The 21,366-nt window shown below is 41.0% G+C and overlaps 1 protein-coding gene across 1 annotated transcript in view; it reads right to left on the bottom strand.

Moving 5' to 3' along the window:
* Nucleotides 1-1,505: 1,505 nt before the first annotated feature.
* Nucleotides 1,506-21,366, bottom strand: part of LOC142656580 (uncharacterized) — a 43,893-nt gene continuing 24,032 nt past the window's right edge. The window contains exons 11-19 of the mRNA XM_075831512.1: nt 20,376-20,487; nt 18,032-19,507; nt 17,738-17,758; nt 12,908-12,957; nt 10,397-10,496; nt 7,559-7,633; nt 5,431-5,510; nt 4,928-5,032; nt 1,506-2,810 (exon numbers count right to left, since the gene is read on the bottom strand). Coding sequence (XP_075687627.1) covers nt 2,700-2,810; nt 4,928-5,032; nt 5,431-5,510; nt 7,559-7,633; nt 10,397-10,496; nt 12,908-12,957; nt 17,738-17,758; nt 18,032-19,507; nt 20,376-20,487 — 2,130 coding nt within the window. The 3' untranslated portion in view covers nt 1,506-2,699. The remainder of the gene's footprint in view (nt 2,811-4,927; nt 5,033-5,430; nt 5,511-7,558; nt 7,634-10,396; nt 10,497-12,907; nt 12,958-17,737; nt 17,759-18,031; nt 19,508-20,375; nt 20,488-21,366) is intronic.

The following is a 21,366-nucleotide window of genomic DNA, read 5'->3' as shown; positions in this document are numbered from 1 at the left end:
CGTTTACCGTGTGGTATAAATAACACTAACTTTATTCAGCGGGTTACGATTGCAACGATACCAAATTTGTATCGTTTTTTGTATGTTTTACTACTTTTACACAGTAAAAACACACTTTTTTCAAAATTATTTGTTTTTGTATCTCCATATTTGAAGAGCCATGACTTTTTTATTTTTCCACCGATGCAACTGTATGGGGGCTTGCTTTTTGCGGGACGACTTGTAGTTTTTATTGGTACCATTTTGGAGTAGATGCGACTTTTTGATCACTTTTTATCACATTTTTTTTTTTAAGGCTGGATTCACAGAAAACAGCAATTTTTGCATTATTTTATTTTTTACGGCATTGACTGTGCGGGTTAAATAATGTAATAGCTTTATAGTTGGGGTCGTTACAGACGTGGTGATACTAAATATGTGTAACTTTTTTATGACCTAGCAGGCATTCGCTACAGGCAGACCTGGGGGCCTTTATTAGGCCCCCGGCTGCCATAGAAGACACAGACACTCAGATGCGGCGCTCGCCATTGAGCGCCGCATCGGAGGGGTTAAACGGGTGAGATCGATCTCACCCGTTCGAGCAGGAATGCCCCCAGCTACCTCTGGTAGCTGAGAGCAGGGAGATTTAACGGCTCCCTGCTCTGTTTATTTATTCTGATGCAGCGCCGTGTAAAGGCTTATGCATCAGAATAAAGTCCATTAGTGGCCGCCGTGAAAAGGCGTATTGGCGGTCACTAACGGATTAAGGCTGGGTTCACACAACCTATTTTCAGACGTAATGGAGGCGTTTTACGTCTCGAATTACGCCTGAAAAGACGGCTCCAATACGTCGGCAAACATCTGCCCATTGCTTGCAATGGGTCTTACGATGTTCTGTGCAGACGAGCGGTCATTTTACGTGTCGCTGTCAAAATACGGAGCGTAAAAAGACGCTCCGTAAAAAGTAGCACGTCACTTCTTGAGGCGTTTTTTGGAGCCGATTTTCCATTGAACACTATGAAAAACGCCTCAAAAAACAAGTCTGAAAAGAAGCCTCAAAAGAAGCTCCAAATTTCATTCAGGGTATGTGCACACACTAATTACGTCCGTAATTGACGGACGTATTTCGGCCGCAAGTCCCGGACCGAACACAGTGCAGGGAGCCGGGCTCCTAGCATCATACTTATGTACGATGCTAGGAGTCCCTGCCTCGCTGCAGGACAACTGTCACGTACTGTAATCATGTTTTCAGTACGGGACAGTTGTCCTGCAGCGAGGCAGGGACTCCTAGCATCGTACATAAGTATGATGCTAGGAGCCCGGCTCCCTGCACTGTGTTCGGTCCGGGACTTGCGGCCGAAATACGTCCGTCAATTACGGACGTAATTAGTGTCTGTGCACATACCCTCACAGCTTCAAAAACGGCTGAAAATCAGAGGCTGTTTTCTCTGAAATCAGCTCCGTATTTTTCAGACGTTTTGTTGTTAAGCGTGTGAACATACCCTAAGGAAGAAAAGATGCAATACTAAGGTTTCAGCCTCCTCTTTATTCAGTGAAACATTTTTTGTTTTATTATTAAACCTGAAAGAGAAAACTCCAGTGAAGACGTGATAGGTCTGTAGCTTCATGCTCATTCATGTAGAGTCCAGCACAAGTCAAGTAAGGCCCCAAAAAATGTATGGCATTGGGAATGCACAGATCATACCACATAAATCTCTGCTCCGATGGCTTGTGAGTCCAGATAATGAATAACACACTTGTACAAACACACATTCAGAAATCTTTGGGTGACTTCATTTCCAGCTGTTTTCTGCGAGAACATTGTGAGGGCCACCCAAAAAAAAGAGGTAAAAACATTCCAAATGTCTTAAAAAGGCTCAAGGCAGGTGAGGGGATCCTACATATCAAGTATGGGTTTTAGACAACAGCGTATTCAACAATGTGAAACCAGCATCGGCTCCGTTACTAGACAAGGGCTTGCTGGTCTCCGCTTGGGGTCACGGGTCAATTTCACCGTCCATAATATCAGGCTTACGATGAGGCCCATTTCCTGCTCCTCTACAGCAATGAGGGATTCAGTAGCTGCTTCTTCAGGCAGATTATAAATTAAAGCAGGCAACAGACATGCAGGACGACAGCCTTATTGCCTCTGTATTGCACACCTGTGCTCACATCAGTCCAATAAAACTTTACCCAGTCCATATTGTGCTTTTGTCAGAGCAACAAAATTCAACAGTGTTTCAGTGATATAGGGCCACAGATAACGGTTATATTCTGCTGAACTCGTTTTCTTGCCTCAGCGGTTTAAATATTTGGTAAACGTAGTAGCTGGTTTGGGAAGACGCTCGAAATTGGTAACAGGACATGAGAAGCTTACGCTGAGAGAGTTATACGTATAGCACACAACTCCCATATTCAGTAAGTGGCAAGGCTCCGGCTTCGGCATACTAGTGTGCTCCCTTCCTGAAGGTGTCAAAGGAGACACACCATCCTGAACCTCTTTTTTATTTTTCGCCCCAAGAAGGTGGGAAACACTGAAAACGCAGGTGAGATGATTCAACAGATAATGTATTGGCAAAGAAGACACCTCCATTATGTACCATGGCTATAGTACATACTGCCGATTCTGGATACTTCAATAGAAACAGAAGCCTGGTCAAATGGCACACCCTGTGCCCCTTCTCTATATGCACACAGTCCATATACTATATAAGAAGGGCTCACTGATGAGACAAGATAGCGCTTCGGTTAGCTTTCATCTTCTCCAGTCGCTTGACCAAATGACTGTTGCCTACTTCAAGCTCGTCAATTTTATCCAAAGCCGCACGCAGCTACGAACAAGGAAATAAAAAAAGGCAATGAAGACAGAAAACAGAAAGGGACAAGTCAGTGTACATCACCACAATTCTGTTACTACTGCAGCTACAAATAAGAATAAGACTCTTAAAAACCTCAGAAAAGTAATGACTAGGTTTCTCAATATGCTCCGTGTCATTGTTTGTATCCTCATAAAATGTGCAATGCTACAGGATTAAAACCAACCCTTCACAACACTGGGCTTTACATGCATGCATCAATATGGTTCGTTTACAGACAAAATCTTGCATCTGCCCCTTTTAAAGAGTATAAGGCTGTGTTCTCATAAGGAATTTGTAATGCATCTTTCTTAAATATTTATTTCCCATTGCTTACATAGCATTAATATACTCCGTAGCTTTGTACAGAGACAGTCTACATTTACATTGTGTCAACTAGCCACATTTTACATGCGAGGGAAGGTGATTTTATTAAACTGCCATGAAATATAGTGAAAATCTAGCTGGTGTAGATTTCTCTTTGTGGGACGTAGCAAAGTAAGAGTACCTTGCCCCCCCCAGATCGGACATTGTATGAGCCGAAGCATGTGAGCCTGAGGGGAACCGGTGGGGAGAATTGAAGGTGAGCGGTAAAGGGAGTATACATTTTTTTTTTATATGTCAGATGGGGAATGGATGGCACACGGCTGCGTTTGTTGCACCAATCGTGACACATGGTCAGCCGAGAGATGCAACGCATTTATTGGGAAGCGTTCGCCTCTTAATAGATGTGTCACATCTTACTCCAACTTTTTTTTTATATGAAGACTGGCATAAGAAACTCCAGTATTAATAAACCCCACCCTACAATGTTTTGCATAAGTTTTATACTTTTTTTTTTATTTTTTTTATGGCGGATAAATAAAAAATGCAATTCCAAAATATTTTCCTCGGTTCTGTTTTTACGACGTTCACGTGCAGTATAGATGACATTAACTCTATTCCGCTGGTCAGTATAATTATGGAAATACCAAGTTTATAGAATGTTTTTTATGTTTTACTAGTTTTGAACAATAATAATATGGCCATAGTCTAAGGCCTTATTTACACGAGCGCTGCGCACCTCGGTCGTGAAAAATGAGTTTTTCATGGCTGAGGTGCATCCTCCGTGTTCGGCGCGGTGGGACTCGATGTCTCGCATCCCCCATAGATGAGTCTATGGAGGGATACGTGATGCGTTAAAAGATAGGACGTCCTATTTTCCCACGGACCCCTCACACGGTCCGTTGAAACAACGGCTGCGTGAACAACCACATTGAATCACAAACGTCCGTGGGACAGCCGCTGTTTCAACGGCCGTCCCACAGACGTTTAACACGATCGTGTAAATAAGGCCTTAAAGACATAACTTTTTTTTTTTTTGCCGATGGATATATGTGGCAGCTTGTTTTTTTGCAGGATATGTTGATGTTTTCATTGGTACCATACAACTTTTTGATCACTCGGGAGTAGGGATGAATGAAAAAACAGCAATACTGGCATTGAGTCTTACTTTTTTTCTTACATCGTTAAATAACGTAATAATTTTATAGTTTGGGACGTTCAATACCAATTATATGTACTTTATTTTTCCTTATTATTTTGTTTTACATAAAGCATAACACTGGCAGAGCCTAATAGTTGTACAAAGATGGCAGACCTGATGCCTTCATTAGGGCCCCAGCCGCCTTGACAACCGATTAGCACCCCACTATTGCGTCACTCCAACCGTTTAGATGCTGCAGTCGCTATTTGCCACAGCATCCAAGGGGTTAAATGGCCAGGATTGGGGTTATCTACAATCCCAGCTGTTGCAGCAGAGTGCCAGGTGTAATTTACAAATGCCATCCCACTGCATATAGCGTGGGTTTAGCTCTGGATCCTGTCCTATCACACACACGGCTGATTGTCGGAAGTACTTGCCGACAATGCCATATTTATAGGGAAGATGTTGGCAAGGTATTCAAACTACATTATAAATATAAGACACGGTATACCCATTTTCACTAAAATGATTTTTTTTCAACTACCCTTATCACAATGAGTCAACATGTTCTAAAATGGAGCCAAAAAGAACATATACACAAGGATTTAAGCAAACAATCACTATTCACCTCTCGCTGTAATCTGCGCTTTTCAGTTTTTAATTCATCCTCTAATTTTTCAGAATTTTCTGCTGAAGACTTGAACCGGGTTAACTGACTCTCAAGTCGGATAATCTGAAAAGGACAATCACAGAACATTTTACAAGTTAAACAATTACCGCTAGAAAAGCGAATTACTAAACAATTTTACATATAAATTTTCTTAAATTAAAAATACAAAAAAAAAAGAAAAATGTATGGGCATCCACATATGGACACGCAGTGTCATCCAGGACGAGAGCCGCTCCTTCTAACTGGTCACCACTCTGGCTAATAGATTGGTCATAGGTGGAGAACCCTCCTCTATGACGTTTACATGTCCTAATAGGGCATATAGCAAGGGGTTATCTTGAGACAATACTTTTAAAGATCACATGTTCGGTTACAGCCCAGTAAGAGATATAGATAGTACAGCCATGTTGCAGAAACAATCTCGGCCATAAACCAATTTAGAATTTCAGGAAAAAACTCACATTCTGTTCGAGGGCAGTTATCTCTTGCGTGGATTTAGTGAGTTTAAACTTGAGATCGCTGATTTGTCTATTAGCATCTCCTACAAAAAATAAGAAATGGCAATGTCAGTGTTCTTGAAAAGGTCAGATCAGCAATTGCATCCTCTAAATTATCAGTGGCTGCCTACAAAGCAGTAATAGATATATACCGAACACAAATAAATGCACTAAGTAGAAAGTAGACAGAAATACAGGGTTCAGACATGAGAACTATCCACTTTTATTTTATATAGCCTATTCTAGTACACCTCTTATAAAATCAGGGATTATTCTGTGCTCCCTCTTTTGAGAAGGCACAGAATATTGTGCAATAGTATAAACTTCATTTAGAGAGCAGCATCCTGACCCTCTGCTAGCCATCGCAGCAAATGATGGCTAGCTTCATAACAGGTTCCCTTTAAATTGCACCAAAATGCTCCTTTTCTCTGTATTTTAGACAATAACTTTAGAATGAACAATGACATATATACACACACACACTGCACAACATAAGGGTGCGTCTTGATCAAAATGGACTCTCATAGCGTATTAGGATCCCCGCCCTATCCAGTATTTTAGTATGCATAATTTAGTACTTCCACTACATTTCGATAGCCGACCGGTCAAGGACATGGCCTCACATACAATGTAGAGCAACAGTTAACATTATTGGGCAAAGTCCTCACTGAAGTTCCAGTCTTTCAAAACAGACAAACGGCTAAAGTTAAATTTCCAGAGAAACCGCTTTGAAATTTTTTTGTATTCTTCCATTAGGGTATATTGTATTATAAAATTTATTTTATCTCGGTAAAATATGCTCTTTAACTATTCTGCTGTTGAACAAAATGACAATGGTTGCCATATAAGTTTCATGTAAACACGCCATACCTATAAGACAAATGTGACACCACAGTGGAGCATGCATGAGCACAAATATTCCCTATAGCTCCTCAGTACGGAGCCATAGTTACTCAGTGTCACACAGTGGTGTCTCTATAAGAATACTTCTAGAATATAGTGGCTGATGGAGCATGACATGATTTCCTTTGTCAAGAAAAAAAACCCCAAAAAAACAAACACCTTTCTTATGCCTCCTCATGAAACCGGAAACATACAGAGGAATAGCCCCATAGAAGTCAATGGGTGGTGTATTATGGCTACATACTACTCATAGGTTGTATGGCGCTGTAATATGGTTGGTTGGAGTCCTAAGCCTTTGCATGCATGAATGAATGTAGCAGTGCTGGTTTAAATGGAATAGTTCATGTTTTCTAAGTTCAAAAACAAGTGTAGTCACTTTGGGAAAGATTTTCTTGTCTTGTAAAAACGTAAATATCACGGGTGTGACAAATTAATGAATCTTGGAATTAGTATTGCTTTGTTTTGTGTTTTTTTTATTTAAAGCTGCATACTGCCTGCAATTTTTTTCAAACAGGATTAGAACATAGACCGGAGAGAAAAAAAAACCCTTTTCCTAAAAAGGAAAGTTTTTCATTGTCACTCTATTAGGAAAATGAATACTACTTGCGCCAGTATTCTGGCGCAGATCTGATTTTTTTGCGGGAAAAAATAATAATTTTCACCTTTACGCCGTTCTTGCCACTTTTCTAAAAAGTTGGCAAGCCTTAGCTGAAGTGGCGAGGCCACTCTCAGCCCAACAAATTTACTAGAATTGACACCAGAAATTGCCGTAAATTATAGTGGAAGTCTACACCAGCTACGTACTGGCACATGAACTGCCCAAGATGAGAGTTCTATAAAGAGGCCTGCAACTCTTAATAAATTTGTTGCACCTGACTCCAGCAGGCTTCTGTCCAAGACCGGCACATGAATTGCCAGTATTAGTAAATCTGGGTGTTTGTTCTTATTCATTTGCCCTTTATTCCTGTATGTCTCAGTACTGTTGTTTTTGGAGGTGTTCTCTCCTGACACTGAGCATGGGTTGAGTATACCCAAAAACGTACTGTTTATCGCCTTATCTGCTTTTTTTTTAAATGTAAGTTCTTAAATCCTGCCCCTGGTGAGCCCCAAAAAACCCTTAACTGGGGTCAGATCACAAAACATACAGATACATAGAAGGGAATTAGGATTACCAATTTTTAAAACAAACCTGAAAAAAATGTATCCTGAAGTGATGGCGTCACTGTCTCCCTCGATCTGCAGAGCTGTGTAGATCTACATAGGTCTACAATAATGGGAGTATGAATATATACATTTGAATGTCATATTTAATATCTAGCGTTGTAACTGGGTCATGGCGAATGTCCTGTCATAAAACAGCCTGACAGATGTAAGGAATCCATAGGCAAGTTGAATTAAGTATATTCCTAATCTATAATAAAGTGTAGGTTTAGGGTATGTTCACACGGCCTATTTACGGACGTAATTCGGGCGTTTTTGCCCCGAATTACGTCTGAAAATAGCGCCTCAATAGCGCTGACAAACATCTGCCCATTGAAAGCAATGGGCAGACGTTTGTCTGTTCACACGAGGCGTATATTTACGCGCCGCTGTCAAATGACGGCGCGTAACTAGACGCCCGCGTCAAAGAAGTGACCTGTCACTTCTTTGGCCGTAATTGGAGCCGTTCTTCATTCACTCCAATGAATAGCAGCGCCAATTACGGCCGTAATTGACGCGGCGTTCAAGCGCCTGCACATGCCGGTACGGCTGAAATTACGGGGATGTTTTCAGGCTGAAACATCCCCGTAATTTCAGCCGTTACGGACGCCCTCGTGTGAACATACCCTTAAAGTGAATGAAACCACAGCTCATGCTTAGGGTATGTGCACACGACCTATTTTCAGACGTAATGGAGGCGTTTTACGCCACAAATTATGCCTGAAAAGACGGCTCCAATACGTCGGAAAACATCTGCCCATTGCTTGCAATGGGTCTTACGATGTTATGTTCAGACGAGCTGTCATTTTACGTGTCGCTGTCAAAAGAGGACGCGTAAAATTACGCCTGCGTCAAAGAAGTGCAGGACACTTCTTGGGACGTAATTGGAGCAGTTTTTCATGGACTCCATTGAAAAACCGCTCCAATTACGTCCATAATGGACGCCGCGAAAAACGCGTGCACTTGTAAAAACGTCTGAAATTCAGGAGCTGTTTTCGCCTGAAAATAGCTCCGTAATTTCAGACGTATTTTGCGTTTCCGTGTGAACATACCCTCAGGCTGGGTTCACACGAGCATGTTCGGTCCAGTGCAGGGAGCCGGGCTCCTAGCATCATAGTTATGTACGACGCTAGGAGTCCCTGCCTCTCCGTGGAACTACTGTCCCGTACTGAAAGCATGATTACAGTACGGGACAGTTGTCCCGCAGTGAGGCAGGGACTCCCAGCGTCATACATAACTATGATGCTAGGAGCCCGGCTCCCTGCAGTGTGTTCGGTCCAGGACTAGCGTCCGAAATACGTTCCGTCAATTATGGACCGAACATGCTCGTGTGAATACAGCCTTATATTGCATGCGGTTGACCTGTAATGGCTGTTCCGGCTTTCTGATATGTAATTGGTCCTTCCCAGACCCAGTCACAGCTCCAATACCAATAATGTCACTTGTGTTCAAGGTGCTGCATCCAAGTTATTGTATTGTGAAAAGCTAGGAGGTGGTAAAAGGATTGTGGAAAAGACAACTTAATGCAATTTGTACGGAAAGGCAAGTGTGAATGAAAGTTGATTAATTCATCATTCACTTATTAAACTTTACATTAGGTTCTGTGCAGGAGTCGTATATTAAAGGCCTGTTTACATCACACATTGGGATTCCGTTCATCTGTTCCATCAGAGGAACAGACAAACGGAAAGACGAAAGGAAAGTATCGTTTCTGTTTGCATTACCATGGATTTCAACAGTCGTTTTTTGTTAGGTTTGCCTCAGCTCTGCTAGGTTTGTTTTTTTCACGGAAACAAAAGCGTAGTGTGCTGCGCTATTGTTTCCGTGAACAAAACAGAAACCGAACAGAATGGAGGCAAACAAACAAAGAAATAACATTGAAATCAATGGTAATACAAAACGGAAACTATACTTGTCTGTTCCTCTGACAGAACAGATGAACGGAAAGCTAAACGGAAGCCCGACGCTGATGTGAACAGGCCCTTAGGCAAATAAAATCTATGCGGATATAGCACAGCTTCATTTGTTGAGTAGCATCATTCAGACTTCAGTTTTTTATTAGGCTTGCCATATAGTGGACCAATGAACATGAAAGTCCGGGGGATATCAGCAGGGGAAAGGTCGTCTCCTCCCAGTAGGATTTTTTTTCATCTTCAGTCCAATAAAAAGGACATTGTGTTAGAAATAAACTCGGCTCTACTACATAAGGTTACTTCCTTCTAATTGCCATATCACAGGCACAGCTGGATAAAATTCTACACATATCCTTAGTCCGGGAGGATTTACACGCGTGTGTAATAAGTCTGTGCACCGTGCGTCGCACGGACCTATGTTAGCCTATGGGGCCGTGCAGACAGTCCGTGATTTTTGCTCAGTGTGTGTCCGCTGCGTGAAACGCACGACATGTCCTATATTTCTGCGCTGTTCGCGCATCACGCACCCAGTGAAGTCAATAGGTGCGTGAAAATCACGCGCACCACACGGAAGCACTTCTGTGTGACGCGCAACAGCTGTAAGAAGTATGATTGAAAACAGAAAAGCACCACGTGCTTTTCTGTTTACAAACATACAGTGTCATAATGATGGCGGCTGCGCGAAAATCACACAGCCGCGCATCATATGCTGCTGACACACGAAGCTGTTAAGTGCCTTTTGCGCGCACAAAACGCAGCGTTTTTTGCGCGCACAAAACGCACACGCTCGTGTAAATCCTCCCTCATGCAGATATTTAGTCAGTGAGTTAATGTTCTTCACAGTGAACACACACAGAGGTACCAAATGCTCTGGCTTCATGTATACAGATAAAGGTAGGACAAATCCTGCTCACTTTGCACATCAGTGCCATTCTCCATATTTTCACTGTCTGGATTTTCTGGACTTCTGTTTCTGAGGCTTTTCTCTTCCAGATGGCCTTTGAGCTTCTTAATCTGAAACAAGAGAATATTCAGGATTGGCATATTGGCAGGTACTGTGCACAAAATAAGGACAGCCTATAGCGATAGGGCTTTGTAGCCACACAATGTGCTGACTGCAGTAATAACAGTGGTGTACTAGCTTTTTGTTCATTAAGTATGTGCTATGTAAAACTGATAATTATTCAGGCCTGTTAGCCGTAAAGAGGTGTTCCGGTTACTGCAAGTTATCACTTATCCGCTGGCACCTCCACCAATCCCAGGTACGGGGGGGGGGGGGGGGTCCTGTATCCCTTGCTCGCCTTATCTGCAAGCCCGCTGCCAGGGGGAGTTGAATGGAGTGGTGTTCAAGAATGTACCCTGAAGCTCCATTCAAGCATTTCAGCTAGTAACTGGGGGGCAGCGGGGAACAAGGAACCCCCGTTCCAACAATCAATAAGGATTCCAGCGGTCGGACCTCCACCGATCTATTAGTTATCACCTATCCAGTGGATTCGTGATAAAGTGTTCCGGTTACTAAAACTTAAATTCTACTTCGCACTAGAAATGCCACCTGCCATAGCACATAGAACAACCGTCAGGGTACAAGTAGTATGAATGGGGATGCAGCCTGTGAGCTCGATAGCTGTATTTATTCAAGTAAGAGTCAAATAGAACAGAATACAAATGTTAAACATAAGATATATTCCGATTACAAGCGATTTTCATTGTTTGCTTGTTTTTAGTGTGTGAAGTGTAAGGTGCGTCTGGGGTTCAGATTAACTAAAACTAGTGCCTATAGAAAAACAGAGTCTTGTTTTTATATGGTCCTTTGAAATATGACAGCAGCAACCCGATTCCTCCCCTTTTCCTTAGCACTAGTTTTAATAATTGTTTTTACTTTAAAAAAAAAAAAACAAAAAAAACAAAAAAAAAAACAGTAGTTGTCCATTACAACCCATCAGATCCTTTAAAAGGGAGCAACCTAAAGGGTTAGTTAACCCTTTAATGACCAGCCTATTTTAAACGTTAATAACCAAGCTATTTTTTACGTTTTTCCATCGTCGCATTCCAAGAGCTATAACGTTTTTATTTTTGCGTCGACATAGCGGTATAAGGTCTTGTTTTTTGCGGGACAAGTTATATTTTTTAATAGCACCATTTTGAGGTACATATAAATTTATTAACTTTTTTTTGGGGGGAGAATAGAAAAAAAACCTGAAGTTTTGCCACCCTTACTTGCGTACTAAATCTACGCCGTTTACCGTGTGGTATAAATAACACAATAACTTTATTTAGGGGGTTGTTATGATTGCAACGATACCAAATGTGTTTTACTACTTTTACACAGTAAAAACACACTTTTTTCAAAATTATTTGTTTTTGTGTCTCCATATTTGAAGAGCCATAACTTTTTTTTATTGTTTTGCCGATGCAGCTGTAGGAGTGCTTTTTTTTTTGCAGGACAACTTGTAGTTTTTGGAGTAGATGCGACTTTTTATCAATTTTTTTTTAAGGCAGGAGTCACAGAAAATAGCAATTTTTCCATAGTTTTTTTATTTGATTTGTTACGGCGTTCACCGTGTGGGTTAAATAATGTAATAGCTTTATAGTTGGGGTCGTTACAGACGCGGCGATACCAAATATGTGTAACATTTTTACTTTTTATTTATTTTTAATAATAAAGCATTTTGTAAGGGGGAAAAAGTGGGTTTTTCATTCTTTTTTTTTAATCAACTTGATTAAACTTTTTTTTTACTAGTCCCACCAGGGGACTTTAATATGCGATCCCCCAATCGCTTTTATAATAGACTGCAATACTTTTGTATTGCAGTGTATTACTGCCTGTCCGTTTAAAGCAGACAGGCATCTGCTAGGTCATGCCTCTGGCATGACCTAGCAGGCATTCACTACAGGCAGACCTGGGGGCCTTTATTTGGCCCTCGGCTGCCATAGAAGACACAGACACTCGGTGAACTCATCGTCAGGTGTTGGTGTAAGAGAGAGGGAGCTCCCTCCCTCTCTCCAAAACAACTCCGATGCGGCGCTCACTATTGAGCGCCTCATCTGAGGGGTTAAACAGGTGAGATAGCTACTGATATCGATCTCACCAGTTAGAGCAGGGATGCCCTGAGCTCCCTCTGGTAGCTAAGAGCAGGGAGATTTAATGGCTCCCTGCTCTATTTATTCTGATGTAGCGCAGTGAAAAGGCATATGCATCAGAATAAAGTCCATTAGTGGCCACGTATTGGCGGTCACTAACGGGTTAAATAACCTAAAATGAACATCTAAAAAAAAATAAACAATTCTCTATTCCAAGCCAAAGGATAACACATCAAACCCAAGTTGCAGCAAGGTGGAGCTGATACGCATAAATTATTTCTCTTATAAACTTTTTTGAACCAATCGAGCTGGACACATTTCAGAACCGTACAGTTTTCCATTACCTGCTCCAGGAAGGATTCTCTCTCATCCATTAGCTTCTTCAGCCTGATTTCTTGGAGAAGAAAGTTTAGAAAATAAGTCAGACAGAAGGGAATGAGTCAAGGTCAATGAAAGAAGAAAAAAAAATAGAAAAAAGTAAACAAAGACTAAAGTATATAAAACGCCAACAAACCTTCACGTAGATCTCGAACACATTGGTCTATAGTTGGTCATGAGAAGTCTCTACCACTAATTTACACATTGTCGTTATGAACATTCCAGATATCTCAGTGGAATCTCTGATTTCTAGCAGTGGGTCTATGGCAGTTTGTTTGTCTCCTTAACACGGTTTATACTGAATAAATATTAAAGCAACTGGAGACATTCATAAAAATGTTTTGTTTTTTTCCTAAAGGGGTTTTCTCAAAAAGTTAGCCCCTTCCCCTGTGCCCTATAAGGGCATAGGAACATCATAGATGGGCAAAACACTGCTCGGGATATCACTATATTTGTCAAAGCCGAAAGCCACTAATAAATTTAAATAGCCGCCTTGTAATACGACATTTTTCCTGTAGTGGTCGCTGCAGGGGAAATGTGTGACCAGTTGCCACTTTTGCAGGTGATACAAGCCGATTGCCGAAGTTTTCGGGAGATAGAACTTGGCAGTCAGGTGATCACTGGGCTAGCATCATTTTATAAAGGGGTTGTCATATTATTAGAAACCAATCTCTGTGGGCTTGTATACACAGACACACAAGGGGAACAATATTTATGTGGTTTAAAGTCACTCACATGCGCCGATGTGTATGCACAGTATTCCAAGCACTGCTTACAAAAGCAAATAAACCAAATGAAAACTGCTTGTTAATGTAATTTAACGTACAAACATGCATTTAAGGGTTTTCCTACAATTGACATAAATCACCTATCCACAGGATAGATGATAAATGACAGATCGCTGGGGACCCCCATCTCTGGAACCAGCACTGATCGCAAGAACGGGGTTTCCAAGCCCCCCGTTCCTTCTCACTGCATGATCACAGTGAGAAGAACTTCAAATTGACTGGCAGTCACGCATGCACAGTGTGGATAGGTGATAAATGTCAATTGTGAGAAAACCCCCTTTTAACAATGGATCTGGTACCACATTGTGCAAATCTCTGTCCATGTACAAAATTATTACAAATAAACTTTACATGAAAAATCTTGTATGCATTTTCCTCTTTACTATTGTATTTACTGTAATGTCTGTTCATCTGCAGTTAAATAAATTATATTAAAAAAATAACATGGAAGTTTGTGCCTGCATGCCTGAGCTTTCAGGCCAAGTTTACAGTTTGAGTTTTCCAGTAGAAGATTGTGGTGCAGTTTCATCTAAACTTGGCCTTAAAGAGGCTCTGTCACCACATTATAAGTGGCCTATCTTGCTGTGAGGTAAATCACACACAAACGTTAGCGAAGTGTCAGGATTCTGAATAGACATCACGTCCCGGCTGGTAGTGATGTCTATTCACAGTCAGGACACTTCAGTAACGTTAATGTGTGTGTATGTGGCTGCACACAGTGATCTAGTAAGATCACTATGTGCTGTGTAAATGAATGGAGAGAAGTGTCTGACGCTAATTGGTCAGGGTCATACACTTCTCTCCACAACGCCCACTTGATCAAAAAGTAAAACACGCCCAGTTGGGCATTAAGGAAGTCATTAGCATAAAGCTAAAATAGGTCGTAACGCCGTCAAAAATTATAGTTTTTCTAAATAAAAAAACATTGCTGTAATCTACTTTACAGCGTCGATCACATTATGTAGAAGATAGGGCACTTATAATGTGGTGACAGAGCCTCTTTAAGACCAGGCTCACACACATACACAGTTTCGCCGTAGATTTTGGCTCAGGTGGTTGTTGTTTTTTAGCCAAACACAGGAGTGGACTCAAAAGAAAGATGTTACATTCTTTTCTTTACACCTCTCCTTCCTTTTCAATCCACTTCTGGCGTGGGCTGAAAATTCTGAATTCTGAATCTGCGTGTGTGTGATCCTGGCCTAAAGGAGTTCTCCAGTTTTAAATTTTACAGACATTTGCTCCACCAATTCACCCGAACAAAGGGGTCCTGGAACAGTGGACAATCTGATTGGCCTTTGATTCGGATTTCATTTCAGCAGCAGCTAAGTAGAACTGATCCCCACTTCAGCAAATACTAAAAGTTAGAATACCTCTTTTACTGTGCACAACAGTCATGTTTATTAGGAAGCAGGTGACATTTTATTCCAAAAATACTTGTAATATTTCACATGAAAGAAGTCTTGCGCAGTCTACATCTTGAGTAGCACAAACATTATTTTCTCTTCACGTTTGGTAAATAAATCAGGATACATTTTCTGTTTTTAGAGAATAAAATTTATTTCCATAATATACAGTTCATAATTTTAAACAATTTTCTTCTTCCTTCATTACTTTTAGATTTTGTCCACTTATCACTTACTGCAGCAAATTTCATTTGTAACAGACAGTATTTTTTGTATTCATACTAGTGTATCTGAAAGCAGAGCTGTTCTTTTCTAGAATGCCAATTCACAAAATGTGAATGTGTTTTAACTAGAAATATCACACAGCCTAAATATATAGTAGATCAGCACATCAAGTAGCAACCACGCATTACTCGACACATAGAACATTTTTATATCAAGATGCAAGAAATATTCAGAATTATGTAGGATAACTAATGTTTAGCATGTCGTTCGAAGACTCCTGTATGTGTAGATGTCTCATACATTTGATTAAAAAAGAAAAAATCCACTATGACGATCGTGTAAACTTCACGTTATTCAGGTCACGCAGGTAATGAAGTGTCCATGATCTGTCACATGACGGCGATGCAGACCTTCTGAAACCGCATCAATTCTTTTGGGAAACCTGGCAGTTTTCTAGTATTCAGAATGTAAGCAGGTCTACACGAACACCTTAGGCTGGGTTCACACGAGCATGTTCGGTCCGTAAAGGACGGAACGTATTTCGGCCGGAAGTCCTGAACCGAACACACTGCAGGGTGCCGGGCTCCTAGCATCATAGTGATGTACGACGCTAGGAGTCCCTGCCTCTCCGTGGAACTACTGTCCCGTACTGAAAACATGATTTCAGTACGGGACAGTTGTCCTGCAGCGAGGCAGGGACTCCTAGCATCGTAAAGCATGATAGTTGGGACCGGTTACAGATTTTGTGTCGGTACTCAAACGCTTCAAGTTAAGCCTCTGGTTCTAATATATGTGATCTATTTCTACACATGATAAACGTGCAGAATATGTGATTGCTGCTCAATTTTAGGATTATAGGTGGTTGTATAATAACTATTTAGCTGGAAATGATATTGAAATTGTTATAATAATCTATGGCAAAGTAGACGAGTGGCTGGAGACATACAACTCCTCATAGCTTAAAGAGAACCTTTCACTAGCCCATACAGTGCACCAGGTTATAGGCGCTGCTGGAAAGGGCAGAGTTGCATGATACTTAGCTCTCTGACACTGTCCAATCAGCTACGTCAGATCACACAGTCTTGTCATCACTGTTTGACAAGAGGTGGAGAGAGGAGAGCGTGAATTCTTCTCTTCTGTTCCAGAGCGGCGGCGGAGCTGTGTGCGCGCGCACGCATGCTCTCCTCTCTCCAGCTCTTGTCAGACAGTGAAGGAAAGACGGTGATCTCACGAGAGAGATCAAACAGCATAATCAGCTCTGACACTGTCCGTAGCTGATTGGACAGTGTCAGAGCGCCAAGGATCACGCCCCCTGCCCTCTCTATGAAAAGAAACGCCACACTGACAGTACAGGGGGTCATTTACATATCGGGTGCCAAGTATATCGGCACTGATATCTACAGAACAGTGGAGGCTAGACAGGTAGTTTAATGTGCCCCAGGGTCCGCCCTGCAGTGCCTATAACATGGTGCACTCAGCTCTACATGTATGGGCTAGTGAAAGGTTCTCTTTAAGTGGAACTCCACCATTAAAACGAATACATCAAAAATAATAGCAAAGTGGTTACAACCCTGCCGGTTATTATTAAAAATCTTCCACATCTAAGAGGAGAGACCAGGAAAACCATTCAAAATGCTGCCCACCACAGATTTGTTTAGATACAATCATTTTATACTTCAAATTGATCCCACAAAGAAACACTACACCCAACTAATGCATCTACACAACGTATACAAGACCAACACATACAATAGGAATGATTTTCTAACCATTACTTTGAGGATTGATACTAGGAATTCGACCACAAATCGAGTGACTCCAGTGACGAGAAATAAATAACATTTTCTGTTATAAAACTATATGTGACAGCTCTAAAATCTATAAAAGGTTACATTTTTTTGCTAAAATTTTGGTGAAAGAGTCAGAGAACCCCCCTGTACAAAGATCAAGAAAAATCTCTTTAAAAAGGCGTAGTGCTGTAACCATAGGCACTTACATAAATTGGATTATAAAGATATAAAGGATCTGACATTTTCACCCAGAACTACATGTCTGATGGGAAAAATGTAATTATTCCAAAACACATAAGTAAAACAGGAGCCTTATCACAGGAAGGAGAGGAAGTGCAAATACAACCTGGGTACAGGCACCATGGAAGCGAGTTCTATTTATACTGGTCTATATACTATATACGGCCTGTGGCAGCATTTTATAAATATTCCCCTTCGGCAGCTTCTCCCTCTAGAGCAGTGCTTCTCAAACTCTTAAGCGGGCCTCACTCAAGTTGTGCTTATTTTAACATTATACTAGATTCAGGAGACAAATCATACATTTTCAATTTTGGCATGAACTTTGACCAATGGTGAGGCCCTGGCATTACCAGGTTTTGGCTGGTGAGGCCCTGAAATAAAAAAGGTTAAGAAGAACACTCTAGAGTATTGATATACTTAAAATTCACCCTCAAAATGCAACTGCAAAAACAGGAGCCTACAGGAATAATCGGAAAGGTAGACTGTGGGGTAAAGCTCCGGTCTGTATTTTACGAATACAATATGCAGCCACTTTGGAAGCAATTGACAGAAGTACTAGTGCAAAAGCATAAACTTTCATGAACATTCAGCAGTGCCACAGGGACAGCTACAGAACACGAAGAATCACATGCATCACTATCAGGAAACAACACAGTCTTCTTTATTTTTGCCTTTTCCTCTACTTGTACTCTTATCTGAGGCATCTTCCATCCGAATATCTTCCAAAGATTGTGTGTCCACTGATGATCCTAATGCCCTGGGCATTTCACTCTCTCCTGTGTACTTTTCACTTCGTATGTTACCATTATCTTTATCCTCTTCATCATCATCATCATCATCAGTTTCTTCACCCTCTTGTGTAGATTCTCCTTCACTACTGAAAACCTCAGGTGGAACAATTTCTTTTGGGCTTTCAACATCATTTGCTATTGTATCATCTGTAATATTGGTGTTATCACAGACTAGGTCATCTGACAATTTGTCTTCTTCTCTTTGATCCACTACTTTAAGATCTTCACTTTTCAAGGGAACATCCACTTGTCTTTCATCCTCTGGACCATGTTTCTTCTCATTTTGACTACCACCGTCTTCTGGGATTACACTGTCTATTATGGTCTCATGCTGTGTTATGCTATTCCTTTTAGTAACAATGCAGGACTCTGTAATGTCTGATGTTTTGTCACTTTCTACCGGAACAGCCAAGTTGTTTGTTAATAGTGCGTCTTCTGATGGTTGTTCAGCTGCAAAACTAATCTTACTCTGACCAACATCTCCACTGTCCGCGGCAGCCACTGACAAGATTTCATCTTTTTTATTTTGGCCCAAGTTTTCCTCAACAGTCCCGGATTCTTCGTGTAGAAACTGCTGAGGTCTGATCTCATCTTCAACTGGTTTTCCATATTCTAGATCTACATCTTTATTACTAGTTATTTTTCCTGAAGTTTCTTTACCAATAATATCTTCCTGATTGCAGCTTATTTTATTACTATCCTGTTTAGCCTCTAAAACTTCACTCTCATCATTTTTACAGATATTGACAGTATTTTCATTCGGAGTTTCGACTACTTCCTCTGTAGCTGCACCCATGGTGCACTGATCATCTCCTTTAATGAGGTTCTCCTGTTGGCTGTTCTCATGTTCCTCTTTTTCAAAATCGCTCACACAACCTGTATGGTCTTCATAAAACTCACTGGTTATACTGGGAACATCATCAACAAAATCTATAGCATCCTGGAAGACTTCACTTCCGGATGGGCTTATATCACTCTGCTTTAATGTGGCCTCACCATCTACTTCTGAAAATGTATCAAAAACTTCACTTTGTGACATCTCCTGCTTATCTTCTCTTATGTCACAAGACATTTCCTCCTCATGCTCATCCATCTTGGTTTCAGATTTCTCATAGCTACAGACATCAACAGGCTCCATTTCCACAAATGTGTTGCTATCATTTTCCTTCTCATTGTGTTCACTTGATACATCTCCAACCTCTGCATGCAATTGTGTTTCTTTTTGGGCATCTTGTGTAATTTCCTGTCTATCCTGCTCAGTCCCAGAAGGTGGACATTCAGCCACCACTGACACGATCTCCTTTTTCTCCATTGATCCTTCTGAATTGCCTACAAAAACCATGGACAAATAAAATGAAGAAACCACTAATTGTTTAAAGTCACATCCCCAGCAGAGGTCAGAAAAAGACAGGGAATCATTGGTCTCTGCTCGAGATTAGGTAGAAAAGCAACAGGTTGGATAGTGCAGAGAAATACCATCCAGTACTTGAAGCCAGGATGGTTGCTGAAGAGAGGAAACATATAGCAAAGCAGATTCTTTACATCCTGAAAAGCCATAAGATGCTTCAGTCTACTGTGGAAGGGTATGGTTTGTTGCAAAAAAGTCATTACAGTAGACTTTATTGCTACATCAGCAAGACCTGTGAAATATAAAAGGTAGTAATCTTCTGTCTCCATAGTGCTGTAACTAGGTTTTAAAAACACCCACAAAAGGAAGCCATGTTGATGGCACTATGATTAATTCCCATAAGGAGCAAGGTAGCCAGGGTTAGAGAAGCTTAAGATTAAAACTTTCGAGTGGCCCATGCGCCTTCACACACACACACAAGATGGTTTGGCTTCCATAACGAACTTCACTTTTCTCAGCAAACGGTTTTATGTGCAGAACATGAATGAATTACTACACAGACCAACAATAACTAATAATTACCAGGTAACTGTAGTTCGATCCAGGTGTGAAAATCCTCGCTACATGCAACTACTGCACTCTACATCTGATACTTGTTTTACAGTCTAGATTGCCTTTATACTTTTACTTTGGAAGAGGGAGGCTGTTTTGGATGAAGAATACCCTTACAAGGTAACAGACTGAAGAAGTTACACAAAGCACAGCATGCAGGGTTAGTGGAAAGTTACACAGCTCAGAGTTTGTTGCCAGACAGATTCAACAGAGAGAACAGCTAACAAAATCCCTTACCCATTGACACAGCCCGAACTGGAGGATCTGGTGGACCATCAGAATTGACATGGTGTTCAATCGACGTGTCGCCATTTGGGGTACAGTCAAAATCCAGTGCGATGCCATGTTTCTAAAAGGAACAGAATTAACTATGCGTCAGCTGCTGCAGAAATTGCAAAATCTGTTGGAAACTGTTACTGACATTGCCTTTGCGATAGTGGATTACTAATGAACATAAACATCTGCAAGCAATTCTAAAAAGGTACAGTTAAAAGATATGGGGTAGTTACCACTTTCTATTCACATATAACAGCTACAGAACAACAAAACGTAATGACCTTTTACTTCCTATACCACACAGATTTACCTAGAGTACTTCTTATCCCTATTTTTTTTAATTATTATTTTGTTGCAGCTTAAATTTCAGGAGCTGATGAAATAATTTAATCTCTGCCTGCAAACAATACATGGAAAAACACTGTGGGAGGCTGTAAAGAACGGCAGCACAAGACATTTCTTGTTAAAGGTCAACTTGTATCTAAAATCTCAGCATTTTCTTTCTGAAAAAGATTTTTTATTTTTTTTAACAGCGATATGATTTGTATATAACACAGAGGCAGCCTACTTTGTGTAATGGTCCGCATTTCCACGAGAATTGTAAAATTGACACTGGAAGATGCATGTGGCAGAACGAGCCGTCCTATAGCTTTGGCAATGGTACAATGGCATAAAACTCGTATGCAAAGCTCCTATTATCATTTGATAGTTTCCGGTGTCGTACAGGTCGCTATGTTACAGAGACGCTCGGTCTACAAGCTTCGTCTCCCAGCAGCAATTTTAAAATTCTGGTGGCCGCCAAATAGCTGGAATTACACTTCAGCATGCTACTACAATAGACTAGAAGGAGAGGAGTGGATGCAAGACATCTCTATTAAAGGATCAGCAGGCAAAAACCAACATGAGCGATAGAGGACTCCTTGAAAGCAGACTTTAGGGTCCGTCTTGCAGC

This window comes from Rhinoderma darwinii, chromosome 6 (genome assembly GCF_050947455.1).
Source record: "Rhinoderma darwinii isolate aRhiDar2 chromosome 6, aRhiDar2.hap1, whole genome shotgun sequence".
Lineage (NCBI taxonomy): Eukaryota > Metazoa > Chordata > Amphibia > Anura > Rhinodermatidae > Rhinoderma > Rhinoderma darwinii.
This window is presented reverse-complemented; position numbering and strand designations above follow the sequence as displayed.